The 17,329-nt window shown below is 39.0% G+C and overlaps 1 protein-coding gene across 3 annotated transcripts in view; it reads right to left on the minus strand.

The window, feature by feature from the left end:
- The window catches only part of pde11a (phosphodiesterase 11a), an 84,622-nt gene that overhangs the window by 34,128 nt on the left and 33,165 nt on the right, over positions 1 to 17,329 (minus strand). For all 3 annotated transcript variants that reach the window (XM_057853277.1, XM_057853279.1, XM_057853278.1), the window contains 5 exons: positions 12,945 to 13,012; positions 12,751 to 12,843; positions 9,724 to 9,774; positions 4,350 to 4,496; positions 100 to 207 (listed from right to left, as the gene is read on the minus strand). In XM_057853277.1, coding sequence (XP_057709260.1) covers positions 100 to 207; positions 4,350 to 4,496; positions 9,724 to 9,774; positions 12,751 to 12,843; positions 12,945 to 13,012 — 467 coding nt within the window. The remainder of the gene's footprint in view (positions 1 to 99; positions 208 to 4,349; positions 4,497 to 9,723; positions 9,775 to 12,750; positions 12,844 to 12,944; positions 13,013 to 17,329) is intronic.

Consider the following 17,329-nt stretch of genomic DNA (forward strand, 5'->3'; position numbering starts at 1 on the left):
CCCTAATGAGCTTATATATTTGTTCCGTTGTACAACAATTTGTTGTGTTCTGTTCAACTATTAGTATTCTTGACTGTAGCACTGTAGTCTTCCGTTTACCGTGAGCATGGCAAACATGCACTGGCACACGTTGAAGGCGTGTCTCCAGTTGTGGTACAGAACCATGCGGTAGTTTTTCCTGACAGTCAGCAGCCATCTGCACAGCGTCTGGAAAGTAAACAAGGGGAGCAGAGGCCATTGCAGGGGAAGATAAGCGAGAATTTTTTTACAGTTGTGGGCTGTGAGTTTGCTATTCAAGCTTTCAGCGTGGACTCATTACCACCAGTGTCAGGCTATGGTGACAGAAACCATCAAGACCATGCAAAACGCAATACAACTGCAGGCAACTGAGCCATCTAAAAATCAATGTTGATCTAATGAAATGACAATTACATTAAAAAGATTGTCCATTTATACTTAGATATACTCACAAATTGCTGATTGTTGTTAAGTGACTTGACTAGACAGCCAACACACAGTTGGCTCTCAAGTCAAAGCAAAAAATATGGTGACAATAATTGCTCATATCTCAAAAGTCACATCACCCATAGGTTGTACTTTACTAAAATGAGAGTTTATTCCAGTAAAGCTGAGGTTGAAAACCGAAATACTTTTAAAAATATATTGTCTGTATTTCATATTTATGTAAAAATATACACACAATTAAATCAATTATCATTTCCATTTCTATATTTTTACATGTATTTATTTCTTTTTTAATTCAGAATTCTTAATTCGAACATGAAGTAGTGAGGGATCACTGTATGTATTTAGTCCCATTCTAGAGTAAAAAACATGTTTAAAACTCTAATAATAGTAATATGTTATTGATTCTCAGACACCCTGTTTGTGTTTCATTTATGTTTCCGGATGGTAATTGAAGACATCATTTTTTAAATGGTTTTCTGGTGTAGATTTTGAATGCACCGATACCATATTAGCAAATGATATTGATGCTGTATTGATATTGTACCGATGCCATACCGTTTGAAGAAAAATAAAAAAATAGCTTGTTTTCTGCAATCAGCATTAAAGGATTTACATGAAAAGACTGCGAGCATTGTCCTCATCTGTAAGCCAGATATTGAATGTTTTGCCTCACTTGCTCCTCTCACCTCTACAATCAGATCAACTGTTTGACATTACACAAAGGGGGAGGAAAAGAAAGCATCAAAATGTTCGCTTTTATTCGTGGTGGTTACTAAGTTAAGTCGGAAAATGTACCCAAACGGCACTATGTTTTGGTACACAACACTACATGGCAGCAGAAGTAATCTTCTTCTTCATCTTCTCCTGTAGTTTTATGATGATTGGAAATGAAATACAGACATGAAGTACATACTGTATGGCATCGGCATATTTTTTATTAGTATTTGCCGATACTAATTCCAACATTTTTGTGCTGTATTTGGGCTGTTTCCAATACTAGTATCGGTACAACTTAAACTAAAATTGTGGTTGTAAATATTGGTCTGTTTTTTAGATGATATTTACAGTAGGCCAGCACAGAAGCACTTGTTGTCCATTTTGGCCTTGCACTGGTCAGTCACGTGCACAGAAAGGGGGAATTACCCCAATAGCAGGTGACTGTGTGCCGGATCCGGCTTCAGCTTGCTAGATTCACATAGCAATCACACTCGCTGAACGTCAGTGCGCCAGATGCTGCCAGGATCGTCAATCTGACTGGCCAGATCATAGGTTACACCAGCGTTATCCAACTCCAGTCCTCGAGAGCCCCTATCCAGCTTGTTTTCCATGTCTCCCTCCTCCTCCAACACACGTGACTCAAAGTATCAACATCGTTATCAGGCTCCTGCAGAGCTTGCTGATGAGCTGATCATTTGATTCAGGTGTGTTGAAGGAGGGAGACGTGGAAAACAAGCTGAATAGGGGCTCTCGAGGACCGGAGTTCGATACCCCTGGGTTACGCAGTGTTCTGGGGCGGACTGTGCAGACCGGATGCACTCAAAATATGTATTTAAAGGTCGACGTGTGAAGTCACAGCAACGCACACCGTGAAAGCGGGATTCTGCGCTGCGACACTAAACAGAAGAACACGCAGGAGCACATCTTGGCGGACAGCAATTTTTTATGAGAAGTGCTTTATTCAAAGTTATAATCACGTTTTGAAGTCACTGCTTGACTGTTAAACAAGTTATTCAAACAAGCGTTAACATTACCCAGATACAAAATATAACTAGATGTACTGCAAATTTCGGCCCAATTTCATATAATGGATCCACACCAGTCTCTTTTTGAACAATGGGCCAAACTCATCATGGATTTACTTGCCGGATCAGCAAACAGTTTGGGCCAGAAATGGTCCAAAGTAGCAGAAACCACATTAATGTACGGCCCGGATATGGCCAACATGTTATGAAAACCGTTTTCAGTATTAAATTTGGGGTCCGTTTTCTTCAATTTATCATACTGTTATACAGTACTGTTATACTGTTTATATTCTCTTTATACGGTCCACAACTCAGTATTTTATTTGATAGTCCTTTATCATTAAATCATTTGTAATGACAAATATTTGTCAACCCTGGGTCAACAGCTCAGAACCTGAGGCTGCTAGGTCAGGGGTTCCCAACCTATTCCACTAAGGCACACTGTGGGTGCAGGATTTCATTCTTACCAAACAAGATGACAACACTTTTTCCCCAATCTGGTGTTTTACAAGTGCAATCAGTTGATTGCAGTCAGGTGTGGCTTGTTTTAGCAGAAGCCTCATTGGTTCAACTGTCTCTGCTGGATCGGCTGGAACAAAAACCAGGACCCACAGTGTGCCTTGAGGACTGGGTTGAAAACCCCTGTGCTAGGTAACTTGTGAAACCCTTGAGCTCTCTCTCAATGACCGATGTATTCAAGTGTTCTGCCATGTCTGCAAGTTCAGTAATTCAAAATTTGTTGCAGAACAACATATGGAGGGAGTAAGCATTTACTCCGTATTGCTGTAAATGGTTTCAATGTTTGAATACTGTTAAGGCCCCTGCCACCTGAGCCCCACTTCTCCTCCTTGTGTGTCACTATGCTGTCACATACAGTACTGTGCAAAAGTTTTAGGCAGAACACCTGCCTAAAACTTTTGCACAGTACTGTATATATATATATTTTTTAATTATTAAATTTATTAGGATCATGGAAGCTTCCACTTGGGAAAATATATACATACAGTATATCCTGTATATACATAATATAATAAAAATATACAGTACTGTGCAAAAGTTTTAGGCAGGTGTCCTGCCTAAAACTTTTGCACAGTACTCTATGTGTGTCACTGCCTAGATTGCAGGATTGGACAGACGGGTGAGCCTGGGACCAGGTGCCGGTGATCATCGTCAGCAGCTTACTTAAACCGGTCCTTGGCCTTACATCAGCACCAGATCAACAACTCAACATCACGAGTTTGTGACTCCAGCTTTCAGCTAACAAAGAATCTTGTAATCCTGATACTCATTTTGTTTTTTTTCCCTAGTTCCTGTACTGCTTGCCTTTTAGAACGCCTGCCTGGCCGTTCACCTGTTCTATCACCGAACTGCCCACCGGATTCTTCGGACACAATCCGTCACTCCATCTAACCGTCAATAAATAAAATAAACTGCAGGTTTGCCTCCTGTCTGCGCTTGGGTCCCCCGTAAACACTCTAGAACCTTAACAAATACAAGATGTTGTTTACTGTCCAAAAATGGGTCATCTTTAATGTGGAATTGCTTGTTCCAAATGAAATCTTTTTATCTGGGCCATTCATATTGGTTTCTGCTGCTTTGGACTAGTTCTGGCCCAACTGTTCGCTAATTCGGCAAGTGAGTTTGGGGCAGATCTGTTTTGCGAAATGGAGCGAAAATTTGCATTAACATCTGGCCAATGTCTATTCCAGTTATATTTTGCTATCTGGGAATCTGGACTACATCTGGCCCAGTGCTGGCCCAGATTGGGTAATATGTGTGCCATATCCGGGCCATACATTAATGTCGTATCTGCTACTTTGGACCAGTTCTGGCCCAAAACTGTTTGCTGATCCGGCAAATGAATACATACTCAGTTTGGCCCATTGTTCAAAAAGACACAGGGGAGGATCCGTTTTATGAATTTATAGTACATCTGGCCCAAGTCCGCTCAAGTTACATTTTGCTATCTGGGTTGTGACAGTTTGTGTCTTTTTTCAAATAAGTAAATATTGATGAATAAAGGGGACTTTTCCAAAAGGGCTGGTGTAATAGTACCACTAGGTGTCTGTGCATGTGCCTGAGAACCGTGATCAAACGTATTGGATGTAAAACAATTCCTTTTTTTAAAATAACCCTCACCTCATAGTCGATCTTAAATTTGGGAACCATTCCCAGCTCCATGAACATTCTCAGCGCAGCCGTTATCATGGCGTCAACGTCCAGGGAGAAATCGTCAAAGGAGAGCTTGTCAATTCCCAGCTCGCACACCAGGGGGATGTTGACGGCCTGCGGCGTGAAACACCGAGGGGGAGAGAGGAAATGAGTTCAGGAGACTGCGGAGGTCAAAGGATGTGTTGAGGGCTCACTTTAATGAGGGGGCCTTAAAACCAGATTTCACTGTTTACTTTTACAGCTGATTAGAAGCAAAATGTGACATCGTTAGTCAAGCATTTCACATAAATGATCCCAATTAATCATATTCATAGAGAAGTGTGGCCTAACGAGTGTTTCCTTAGCTCTATTCAACATCTAGATGATGATCATTTAATGCGGATAAACCAGTACCTCATTTTAGTAAATCCTGCAAACATGTTTGGAGTACATCTATTTGAGTTCCCCCCCCCAATTCCTGCACTGATGTTGATGTATTTTGACCTCTCTCTTAAGACTCAGCTCCAGGTTTTCGCAAATGTCAGCCAGGTTTATTTACTGACACCAATGGCTCTTGCAGATAAGCGCACTCAATAAGGATCCATATGTAGAGCAGTTATGAAAGAAGGGGGCTGGGGTGGCGGCGGCTGGGGGTGGGGTGATGATGCAGAGCACATTGCTGAAGAGATCACACAGGCAGGCAGTAGGGGAAAAAAAGATGGGTTCCTATTTTGCTGTAATGGTCACACGGGAAAATACTTCACTTGGAACTGCGAGAAAATAGGTCATATCCATATTTCAGAAATGTCAGGCCAATTAAAAATAAATATGTTTTATATTTTATAAAGAATGAATGTAGCAAATGTACATTGATTGGTATTTAATGTTTTGCAACTGGTTGATTTTCATTGGGAAATCTATATTTATGTATAATATATGTATGTATTCTATGGGCTAATACAGGAAGCAGTAGAGGAAGCTTGTGCATCTATAATTCCTTCGCTGGGAATTAATGAGAGATTATCATCTAATGAAAAATAACTTAATTAAAATGTTCATTTCATTGTCTAAACAATTGTATACTTTCATACATAACAAATAGAGGCATCAGAAATCTTGGCTTAAGATGATTCGTATTTGCATTCAATTAAAAGGTAATGTTACCATACTTATGCTTCATTTTACAGCACATTGGTGTCTTAGGGACACGTTACAGTATTTATCGCAATGCTAACATAGAGGAAATGCCATAGACGGACTAATGGTTAGCATCTATCCATAATTCTTTGAGGAAACTGTGAGCTCATATGGTGCTGAAACACAAATAGTCAGACATAAAGAATACTCATAGCAATATATTCTTTAGCCTCTGTGGAAAACATCTAATACTACTAATAGAGATGTGACCGAAAATTCGGCGCCGAAAACTTTCGGCCGAAAATAGCTATAAAAACATTATCGATTTTCATTTTTGTGTTATGAACGGCAAGCCGTTGATGTGGATCCCAAAAACAGACCAGGAGATCAGGTAGAGCGAATGTTTGTATTTAATAAGTACAACAAAAGGAGCACGCCAAAAATGCGAGTACAAAAGTATAACTAAGAGAGCACGCCAATAAACGCGAGTATAACAAAATACAACAAAGGGAGCACGCGAAAAATGCGAGTTTAACAAAGTACAACTAAGGGAGCACGCTAGAATGCATGAATATAACAGAGTACAAGAATCTAACTACAAAGCCCAAAAGAGCACTAAAGTAAAGATGACCAAACCAGAAATACGACCGTAGAACGTCGGGAAACTCGAAGGATGACGATGAACGCACAGGCGGTAAGCAAGACAAATAGCAAGCAATAGTCCGACACTTGCAGATGGTGACAGGCTTCCTTAAATACTGAGCTTCCCTAATCAAGCACAGGTGTGTCGCATTACCCCGCCAATCCGGCTCAATCAGGTGCTGCATAAAGAAAAAAGAACTGAGAACCCACACAAATATGACATTTTGAAGACCGAAAGTTTACCACCGAAAAGTATGAGGAACCTTAGTCCTATTGAGATGACGTAATCAATATATGGCGAGAAGCAACACACTTGCTGATGTTGTTTTGCTAACGCTACTGGCTCACAGGCAACATGTCCACGGTTTGAAGTATTTTGAGGTATTAAAGAAATATATAAATGATTAAATGAAGGAAAATAAAATACATGTGTTTCTTCGCCGCTACATGCTCATTCTGTAGTTTCTTTGCATTGTTGTCCCGAGTCGCCTCGAGTTCAATGCATACATGTGCATTTGCTGTGGTTTAGTACAATACTTTTATGGCACGACTACTTCCTCTTTTTCTCAATTTTTTTCAGCGATTTCCACACCTCCTCTGCCAGTCACTGTTTAATCCGGCTAGGAGCCAGTTCGCTCGAGTTCGCCTGCCTCTCGATCGATTCCACTAGTTCCACAAGAAAAAAGCAAGTGTTATTTAAAGGAGTAGGAGAGATTGTAATAACCTTGTAAAAAGCTTCACTAGTCTTTTTGCTGTTGTTGTGAACCACAGTTCCACACAAACGTACATCCAGAACTCATTTAGCTTAGCTATTGGTCGCGTGAGACCCATTTTTTGAGTGTCCCAAACATCCAAGAAATGCATTTATCAAGGTTTCATCGGCCGTGACGTGTGTGTTTCCATCCACCGAACAGAATTCTTTGACGGCGCCAGCAAGTCTTCTAGAACATTTTGTAAGATTTTTTTCATACTTGTGACAAGGCGCCATATTTTATTTCCGCCTGATCGTAAAAAAATATATTCATTAAAAGGTACTGGAAAAACTGGAAAATTGGTCTAGAAAGTCCTTAACTCATTTGCTCCCAAAAAATGTATCAATACGTTCTATTTTTAATTGTTTCAGTGTCCCAAAGACATATTTATACGACTTTTACGTTTTTTTTCACAAGAGACATCTCTGGGTTCAGATTCAACTTAGCTCCAAAGCACAACGCTTAAAATTCCTTTTAAAGCAATAAAACTGGCCACAGGGGGGCAGTAGCACATTTGGTAAAACCCGCAACCTGATTCAACGGAACGAATGGCTGGCCGCACGGCCAAGGCACCGGCGGTAGACCGAATGCAAGGGCGTAGGTTTGTATAGGTACGGTAGGGACATAACACTACCAATTTTTCAGGATGCTCAAATTATCTCCACCAACTTTTAAGCAACCTTATTTGAATTATATAACGACTTCAGTTATATAGGTCATTTAGATTGTCTTCCTATATGTTGTTAGGATAGAATTGATACTACCATTATTAAGTGAATTACAGTACTTTTATTATGTTCAGACTTACACTGACCCCTTTTCACTCACTGAACGTGCCAGTCCATTTTTTTCCCTAAAACGCACGTTTGACTTGCTGATGACTTGACCCCCCCCACACCCATTCACAGCCTGACAGAAATACAACATGCCGCCTCCCCCGCCCCCTTCAAAGACGAGGGATATTAGAAGTTTTTTTCTGCTAGCAGCAGCCACTGTAAGTAATGTAAAAATACGTCAATGTTGTGGAGGTGGGGAATATTCCACTAATTTCGCTACTGCTACAGCGCTTCAAGTCGATTTTACTAACTGAGATTTCTTGAAATAAGAATACAGCTAGCTGAAAATAAGCTTAACAGACTTATTTTAAGAAAAAGTTTGTATATTTAATCTTAAAAGAAAAACTTGTTTGTCAGAAATGTTCTTAAATCAAGAATATTGTTCAAAACAGTATTTGAAAGAATTTTTTTCTTGATTTAGATGAAAAATGAACAACTTTTAGATGTATGGGCTCAATACGAACAAATAGTAATATTTACTTAAAGTGGAAGAATATGACGCATTAATCTGTTAATTAGCCTTTAACACACAAAAAAAAGATGGAGAAAATTATTTGACTAGATTTAACAAAAATTATCAGATTACGGCGTTATAAATTCGCAGTGTGAAAGTTAGTATAGGTCGATACAGATTTATTTTGCATTAATTATTTTGCCTATCAATTAATGAGGTTCATATTGGTGAGAAATGTAGCCCTCATGCCCATTCACCAAATATGTTTGGTTTTATTAATGTCCCGTCCCCAGCAAAAAGTGTACATGCAGGTTATGCTGTTATATCGTCCCTACCAATATTAAGACCAAACCTACGCCCTTGACCAAATGGACGTCCAGGATGCCAGGCGGCGGACGACCGAGCAGAACAACCGGGAGGAAGCCCGGGATGCCAGGCAATGGGACGACCGAGCAGAACGACTGGGACCACCAGTGCAGCGGACGATGACGTTGAGTCTGTGCTGATCGCCAAGCAGAGACAGGCAGCGATGAGGGAAAAGTTTACCCCGACTATCGCGGCCACAACAGGGTCATCTCTCAGTTAGTTATGTGTAAATAAATTGTTACTTTGCTATCAAAAGCTCTATTTGTCTTGTTGTATATGTTATTTTGTAAAAGTTAAACATTATTCAGATGTTTGGGATGTAACTAAAGCAAAAACAGCTGTGTTAAAGTCAAAGTTATGTTTGAAATGTATGCTTTCACAAAAAGCTCAATTTCTCTGTTTTTTCATCAGAAATTGGAAAAGTGCTCAAACTAAGCTATTCTCTAATGCTGATTTCAAAAGAAATTTTACTTTCGGTACATCCATAATTACTACACATTACTGAGTCTAAGTAGTACAATTAAAGTCTTTTTTTTTTTTCTTTTTTTTTGTACTGCATAACCTTACAACTTCCAAGTAAACTGTGTATAAATAATAGCAACGACAAATATTTTGCCCTATTTCTATGTTGCTATAATTTAATGGTTGATTTCTATTGGCAGGCTGATGGAAAATATTTTGGTTTTCGGATAGATAGTGGTAAGATGTGGGGGTGCAGTCAGGTGGTCACAGACCTGCACTTTTTCTAACAGATGAGAGACCGAATGAGCTTCAATGTAAAATATGCTGTAACAATACCTGCAAAGTCTGCACCAACTAGATAAAGAATGGTGCCAGTTTTAAGGATCCATGTAAAATTTAATGAGGGGGAAAAAATGTAATATCTAACAATGCTCAAGTCTAACGAGTTACTGCATGTACATCATCTTCCTGAAAAAATAATGGTTTCCCCTTGGCCAATGCTCAATGCCTCCACCAAGGTTCATGGTCCTGGTACCTTTTTCATCATCTGACTGAGCAGCAAAAGAACAAAACCAAGACACGCAGCTGAATATAAATTTAAATAAAAAAATTATATTTCCAGCCTTACTTTTTTTATTTAGCTCGATGACCTAACGGTTGTAATACAAGTAGGTTTTCTTTACTGCCATGCAACTGTAGTAAATGACATTTACCTTGAATTTGTCAACTTCAGTCTTGGAGCAAGTGGCGTGGTAGGAGAGCACCTGAAAAATAACGACACGAGCGACACACATACAATTTTTCAATTCATTAAAGTTCGCAGTGAGTCGCTAAGAAGTGTATTCCTGCACATTGGAATGACACCGCTTTGGTTGAGAGCATCTCGCCTCCGAGTGAACGCGCCTCTGTCAACCTTGATTTCATTGTCAAGTTCCCTTTATTAGCAAAGATAAATATCTTGCACAGACCTGCAGTTGCTCATGTAATCATTATTCGGCACTGCAAGGCGCTATCTCCACATTACTTAATGTGTGGTATCACCACTCCTCTCTTGACAAACAGGTTAAAGATAGCTTTACTGTGCTGTGATATCAAAAGCTCTCATTAATTACCCCCCCCCCCAAAAAAAAAAAAAGACTTAAAGCTACAGACTGACATCAGCACTTTTTCTCGAGAAAAATTCCAACTAAAAAAATCATTCTGAGTTGAAAAACAACACCCTGAATTATTTTACTTATACAGTGAGGAACAGAAGTATTTGCACCCCTTGTGATTTTGCAAGCTGACCCACTTAGAAAATAGGTAGAGGTCTGAAATTTCAATCATATATGCATTTCCACTCATAGAGACGTAATCTAAAAAAGAAATCCAGAAATCACATTGTATGATTATTTAGATCATTTATTTGTAATTTACTGGAGTATTTGTACCCCTGAGAATCAGCAATAATTATGACAGGAGTTGTCAGTCTACCTTAAAAAAGTCCACCTTTACCCCATGAGTAACCACCCACCCAACACCTGTTTGAGCTCAATATTGTCACCTGTGCACCCCACAGTCAGTCATAATCCAACTGCTACCGTGGGCAAGGCCAGAGAGCTTTCGAAAGACACTAGAGGGAAAAATGTTGACCTCCACAAAGCTGAAACACGCTATGGGACAATTGGAAAGCAGCTTGGTGAGAATAAATCAACAGTTGCAGCAACTGTTAGAAAATGGAAAAGGCTAAACATGACTGATAATCCACCTCGGACTGGGGCTCCATGTAAAATCTCTCCTTGTGGAGCATCACTCATGATGAGAAAAGTGAGGGCTCAGCCTAGAACTACACAGCAGGAGCTGGTCAATGACCTGAAGTGAGCTGGATGCACAATTTCAAAGGGTACTGTCAGTAGGACAGTACGATGCAATGGTTTAAAATCATGCATTGCTCAGAAGGTTCCCCTGTTGAAGGCAGTACATGTGAAGGCCCGTCTGAGGTTTGCAAGGGACCATATGAATGATGCAGAGGGGTCATGGGAGAAGGTCATGTGGTCAGATGAGACCAAATCAAAACTTTTTGGTGCAAACTTTATTTGTCGTGTGTGGAGGAAAGACAGGGATGAATACAATCCCAAGAACACCATCCCCACTGTGAAGTATGGGGGTTGAAACCTCATGCTTTGGGGCTGCTTTTTGGCAAAGGGGACAGGACGACTATACTGTATAAAGCAGAGGATGAATGGTGAAATGTATCATCAGATTTTTAGCCACAACCTCCTTCCCTTATTCAGAGACTTGAAGATGAGTCGTGGCATGATCTTCCAACATGGCAATGATCCGAAGCACACAGCCAAGCTGACCAAGGAGTGGCTGTGTAAAAAGCATATCAAGGTTCTGGAGTGGCCTGGCCAGTCTCCAGACCACAAAACAATATAAAATCTTTGGATAGAGCTGAAACTTCGTGTTACTCAACGAGAGCCCTGAAACCGACCAGATCTAGAGAAGATTTGTGTGGAGGAATTTCCGTATGTGAAAACCTGGTGTAGAACTACAGAAAGCGTCTGACCTCTGTAATTGCAAACAAAGGCTTCTGCACTAAATACTAGCACTGATTTGTTCAGGGGTACAAATACTTATGAACCCCAGTAAATTACAAATAAATTATTGAAAAATCATACTTGATTTCCAGATTTTTTTGGATTATTTCTTGAAAGGTGGAAATGCATCTATGATTGAAATTTCAGACCTCTACCTTTTTTCTAAGAGGGACACTTGCAAATTTTTTTTTTTTTTTTTTTTTAAGTAAAAACAAACCATTTCCAGCTGAAGCATTCTATTTAACAAACTTCAGAATGGTGCTGCAACGATTAATCAATTAACTTGAGTAATTTGATTGGAAAAAAGCTTAGAGTCAAATTTTGCTTCTTTGAGGATTTGTTTAGAGTGACATTGTAATGGTTTGTTTTGAAAGTGTTTGCATTTTGTTTTATTTATTTGGGTGGATACACTGCCCTCCAGTGGCAATAGTGAATATGCCATAGCTCATCTAACAAGGCTGAATCCATCTGCTCCCTGTTAAGGCCAACATAAGGTATGTTTTTGTTTGAACTATGTTTTTATGCATCCGTTATTTAGTTTCAAAGTATACTTAGCAGATGTTTTGTGGGAATATGTGTTTGAACGATTTGTTAAGAGCATTGTTAAAAAAAAAGACACACACACACACACATTAGCATTTTATAGCATTTAAGCTAGCGAACTTTTGATTTGCAAGTTAGCAAATTGTTCTTTTGTTGTACTATGGTCCTCATTCATAGATATAGTATATTTTTTTATTTTATCATTTGAGGCTAAGTTCAGGTATTTTAATTTACTTTTAAATGCATTTATTGCTCTTGTTAAATGAAAGTGCAATCTTTGCATAGTTTGAAGAAACCCCCAGTAATTTATATTTTGTATTCGCATTTAATGCGCTTTTGAAAATAATCTAAATGAAGTAATAAAGTAAGTAATAAAGTAATTTTAGCAAGCCAAAATAAGTATTATTGCCAGCATAAACACTTGTTTATTTGTTTCACATATTCCCCCCCAAAAATCTGCATCACATTAAATGTCTGTAATCCGACTATGCGATTATTTTTAACTAACTATTTGATAGGTTAATCGATTACCTAAATAATCGAAAGCTGCAGCCCTCCTTCAGAGTATGAATAATTGTAGGTAAATGTACTATTCATATATGGAGACTGCATTCTTACATCGAGAGCCACTGATTGCTTGGCCCAGGACTTCTTCACCTGGTCGTACATAATCGTGTTGTTGATGCCCAGGCCACAAAAGATCACAAATGCCTGAGAAAGAAAATAATGAAATATCAAAACAGTTTCTACCAGTGACGAAATTAAATGATAATTAATGAAGGAGAGAGCAATAATGAAGGAGAGAGCAATACCTCAAAGAGACGTTGGTCTGCGTCATCAAACGGTTTCCCATCAAGGCGATTCAACACTTGCGCAACACCTGTTTGAAAAAGTCCAAGGAGAAATAAGATTTTAAAATGACTATTTGGTGAAACCTGCAATCTAGTTGTACGACTAGGAATTATACCACATATTTCGAAGAAAAAAATGGAAAAAGCAATATGTATTTAAGAGACTCCCTTTAATTTCAAAATCACTCTTTGCATAAATTTATGCTGGGAATTTGTTGACTGCAAGATTACATGCTGGTGGAAAGGACAAGTGCGAAATGAATATTCCATTAATAGTGTCAACAATAACACAGTGGGAACAAGCCTTTGGAGTATTTAACTGGCTTCTCTCAGTGCCTAATTAAAGTAGAAAACACACTGAACAGGAATATACAACTGAAATATATTGTTATGAACTCAGGGTAAAGTAATTATATGCATCATTCATAGTGTGTCAGTCAAATGTTCGAAAGCTATGATTTAATTAAAGCGCAAGACAAGACCTTGACCAAATGATGAAACAATATTGTTTATTAAAATGAAAAGGCACAGAATTTCATTTTCCCGATGTGCGATAGTTAAGAAAAACCGAAATATTAGCCAGTATTTCCTGGAAACAAATAGCCTTTATTATTGCCAGAATTACTTTGTATTTTAGCCACTCAAATGTGAGTATCTCAGAATGAGTGTTACTGTAATCTGATTATGTGTTTGTTCTGTTAACGTGTTAATGTAATCTGATTGCTATCTTTCAGTAACGAGTAATCTAACGCATTCATTTTTCCAAACCAGTAATCTGATTAAAGTTAGTTTCATTAATGTCTGTGCGTTACTATTTTGTTATTGCCTCATAATGCAACATGTGTGGCTTTTGTTGTGGCTACGCCACATACATAGCCACAACAAAATGTTCCCACACCAAATAGATGCTAGAATGTCAGGGACATGACAAAGCCATAACCTTGTACGCCCTGAAATTCAGACCACTAATCTTGTGCAAGAGACTGCTGTGTCAACAACCGCAATCGAGCTGCTTGACTGGACGCTGAGTTATTGTAAACCCGGATTGTTGATAGTGTTATTGTACAGTTTGTGGCCATATGATGTATGTAACTGTACCATGTCTGATTGTGCGTCTTTAGCTGTATGGGGGGACGGGAAACTGATAAGCGTATGCTTCCTCCCATCTGTGCGCTTTGTCTTCTTCTTCGGTTCCTTCCTTCAGGCAAATCATATCACATTTGTAATTGTCAATGATTGTCAATGATACCGATGATGATGATGACAATAAATATTTCATTCATAATGTAAGGAGAATATTGTAGTCATGTACGAAGAGCATTTTGAATAGAAAATGTTAGAAAGGTTCCCGCTATGTGTTCGTTTCCATGGTAACCTCTCATAAGTCTTCCTGTTTTGGTCTTGAGTGTTTTGGGACACCATATTCAAGCCGAGTGCAGCCACTTTTTGAGATGTGCGAGGGAATGTTAATGTGTGTGTCCATGAATGAATGTGAGTATTTTTCCTTCATTCTGAAGGGTTCTAGCGTTAGGTTGGAGCCAGTACACGCGCGGTGGTTTCGTAGCTTTGCCGTTGCAACGGCGGGTAGTCGGCGCACCCGCTCATCCTCGCGAAGTCGGTAACCAATTTTTACATCATATCCGTGTTGTACATTTATGCAGTGAGGTGACATGTTCGTTTAGCATCTTTGAGATGTGTTGTAAGTCCAACTGAGTGTAAAGTGCTTAGTTACCCCCACGTTTTGTGGCCAAATTGACCGCGTGTGTGCACGGTGTACTTCCGGGTTGTGAGCGCGCATCCGCGCCCGCCCCGACCATTGTGTTTATTGCACTGTGGACTCCACTGCATTCATTTGTGTGTTGTTGATTATTGTGCAGTCATTTTGCATTCTTTTATTCTGGTACTGATAGCTGTTAACCCTAAAACCTAACCCGAAATTCAGAGTTTTTGACATTAGGCTTAGTCTTTGAGTTAGCGGGTTTAATTAGTCAGTGGAGTTGATTTCAACAAATTCCATGCAGTTTGTCAGTTATTTGTTAGTTTCAGGGCTCTGGAATGGCTAAGCTAGTGCGAGTCAGTGATGGTTGAAATCAAATCAATCAAACACCAGCTAAGTCGAAGATTAAGTCTTTTGTGAAAAATTCTGATCTTCCCCTTTAAATTCAATTATCGGAAACATGCGATGACAATTTTCTGTTGTCATTCTTATGTTTAGGCAACAAAGAGAGGAAATTTGGTAAACAGTTACTGGTAAATTACTTTTAAAGTACCGGTTATTAAGTTACTTTGATAATAAAGTAATCAGTAAAGTAACTAGGTGACTTTTTTTAGGCGTAATCAGTAATTAAATTACTCTTTAAACTTTTAAAGAACTTACGTCACAATAAAAATAATGGTGTCTGTAAAAAAGTCTCGGATATTTACTTCATAACTATCGCTTCATTGTATTTTTTTTGTTACTGTCACATTTTCTACAATATGTTAGATGATAAATACTCGATCCAAACAAAGAAAAATTAAAACAAAAAAAACTTTTAAAAGGGTAAATATATGAAAAAGAAAATCTCGACCACTCCTTGATGTCTGAGATTTCTGCATCGCGACCCATGTTACATTACCATGTTTCACCCATAAAATCCCAAATAAATCCAGCTGTGGCCATTCACAGCTGTGTCTTGACACTCAGTGATACATGCTGTTATTAAAACATGAGTTTTTGGATCGGAACAAGGTAAGTACGCAATAATATCTCGTTAAAGTCATGGCGTCTGCTTTCATTCTCTCGCCTCCAGATAGAGTTTTACTGTTTAAAAAAAATAAAATTTTCAATGCCCTCCTTTTAAAAAAAAATGACATTTTAAGCTTTCCAATGATGTATCACACATGCCTATTAACCGCAAAAAACGAGGGATCACTGTATGCTAAAAGAGCAAGTTCAAAATGAACTACGACCACCCGGCTCCCTCTACTGGCTAACTTCGAACCTACAGGCAGAAGTAAGTCCACAATTAATGAATGCAATTAGTCATCCTGGAGACAAAAAAAAAAAGAACTGAATTAGAGCTCTGAGGATCGATGCGTATACAAACCAAGATTATACCTACTAAATTTAATTATGATCCGTTCACGAATGTCAGAGGAGTAGCTATTTTAATTCAGCAAAAATTAATGCGATTAATCAGCAACAAAACAACACCTCAAGAAAAAAAAACAACTCAAATCTTAATGTGAAAAGCAAGCAATATGCTAATGATAAGTGGATATACTGTAGAGGTCACGTGTTTTCACAGGGAGGTGAGATGTTTATCAGCCACTGTACAATTTGACAAATGGGGCAAGCAATTTGCAAGTGCCAGTGTAAGCAGTTACTTGTGGTTTATTGATTAAATTCAAGGGGACTGTTGGAGCTTGGCTTCGGTGTAAGGGGAAGCGCCTATGCGCTCCCTGAAGTACCATTTCAGTTGAAGGTGAGAGAGTCCTGAGTATCTCATTTTTATGCACTTTACACATAATGACAGTGGCTGCAGTTGGGTTTTTGCCATGTTCACACGAACTAGACGGAAGGGCAATTTGCATGCTAACCTTGGAAAACATTCAGCAAAGCTTTAAGCAACGGTATGCCTCAACATTTTAAATGTAAAAACACATTAAAATTCATGACATGCTGAATTAAAAAACAAAAAAAAAAAGCTTTAGTGGACAAATATTACCTATTTTTGTGGATGCCTGTCAAGTTTTATTAGCATTAGTGCATATGCTAACATTATCCCGAACCCTCATAGGTCCATCCATCTATCGTCTACCGCTTATCCAAAGTGAGTGCAGTATTTGTATTAACTTAGACATTATAATGGGTGGTGTTTTACACATCCAGTACATTTTTTCTTAGTTTTATGATCAGCGCCCACCGAGACTAGCTAACTAAATACAGGTAGTCCCTGGGTTACAACATACCCGACTTACGTGATTTCGACTTTACGACGCCGGAGTCTCATCCGCCATTTTAGCCCGGGTCAACTGACATGGACATGACACGGACATTACCCAGGTCACGTCCTAGTATAATGTCCGGGATTTAACCAGGACGCGGCATGTACGAAAGCAGCCGGTTAATTCCCGGGTTACAGTGCAAAGATGACGTAAAAATCATGGCGGGCCGAACATCATTTCCTCTTTCTTTGCAGTAAGATGAAAAGCGGTAAACAAACATCGCAATTGTCAACATAGCAAACTGGAACGATGGCAAAATTTAACTGAAAATATAATGAAATTAAATTGCTATTGGATCTTACAGTCGAGGAAGGGACAGTCCATCATCCACCTTCGGAAATGTGTGGTTGGCTTGC

This window comes from Corythoichthys intestinalis, chromosome 12 (assembly GCF_030265065.1).
Source record: "Corythoichthys intestinalis isolate RoL2023-P3 chromosome 12, ASM3026506v1, whole genome shotgun sequence".
Taxonomy (NCBI): domain Eukaryota; kingdom Metazoa; phylum Chordata; class Actinopteri; order Syngnathiformes; family Syngnathidae; genus Corythoichthys; species Corythoichthys intestinalis.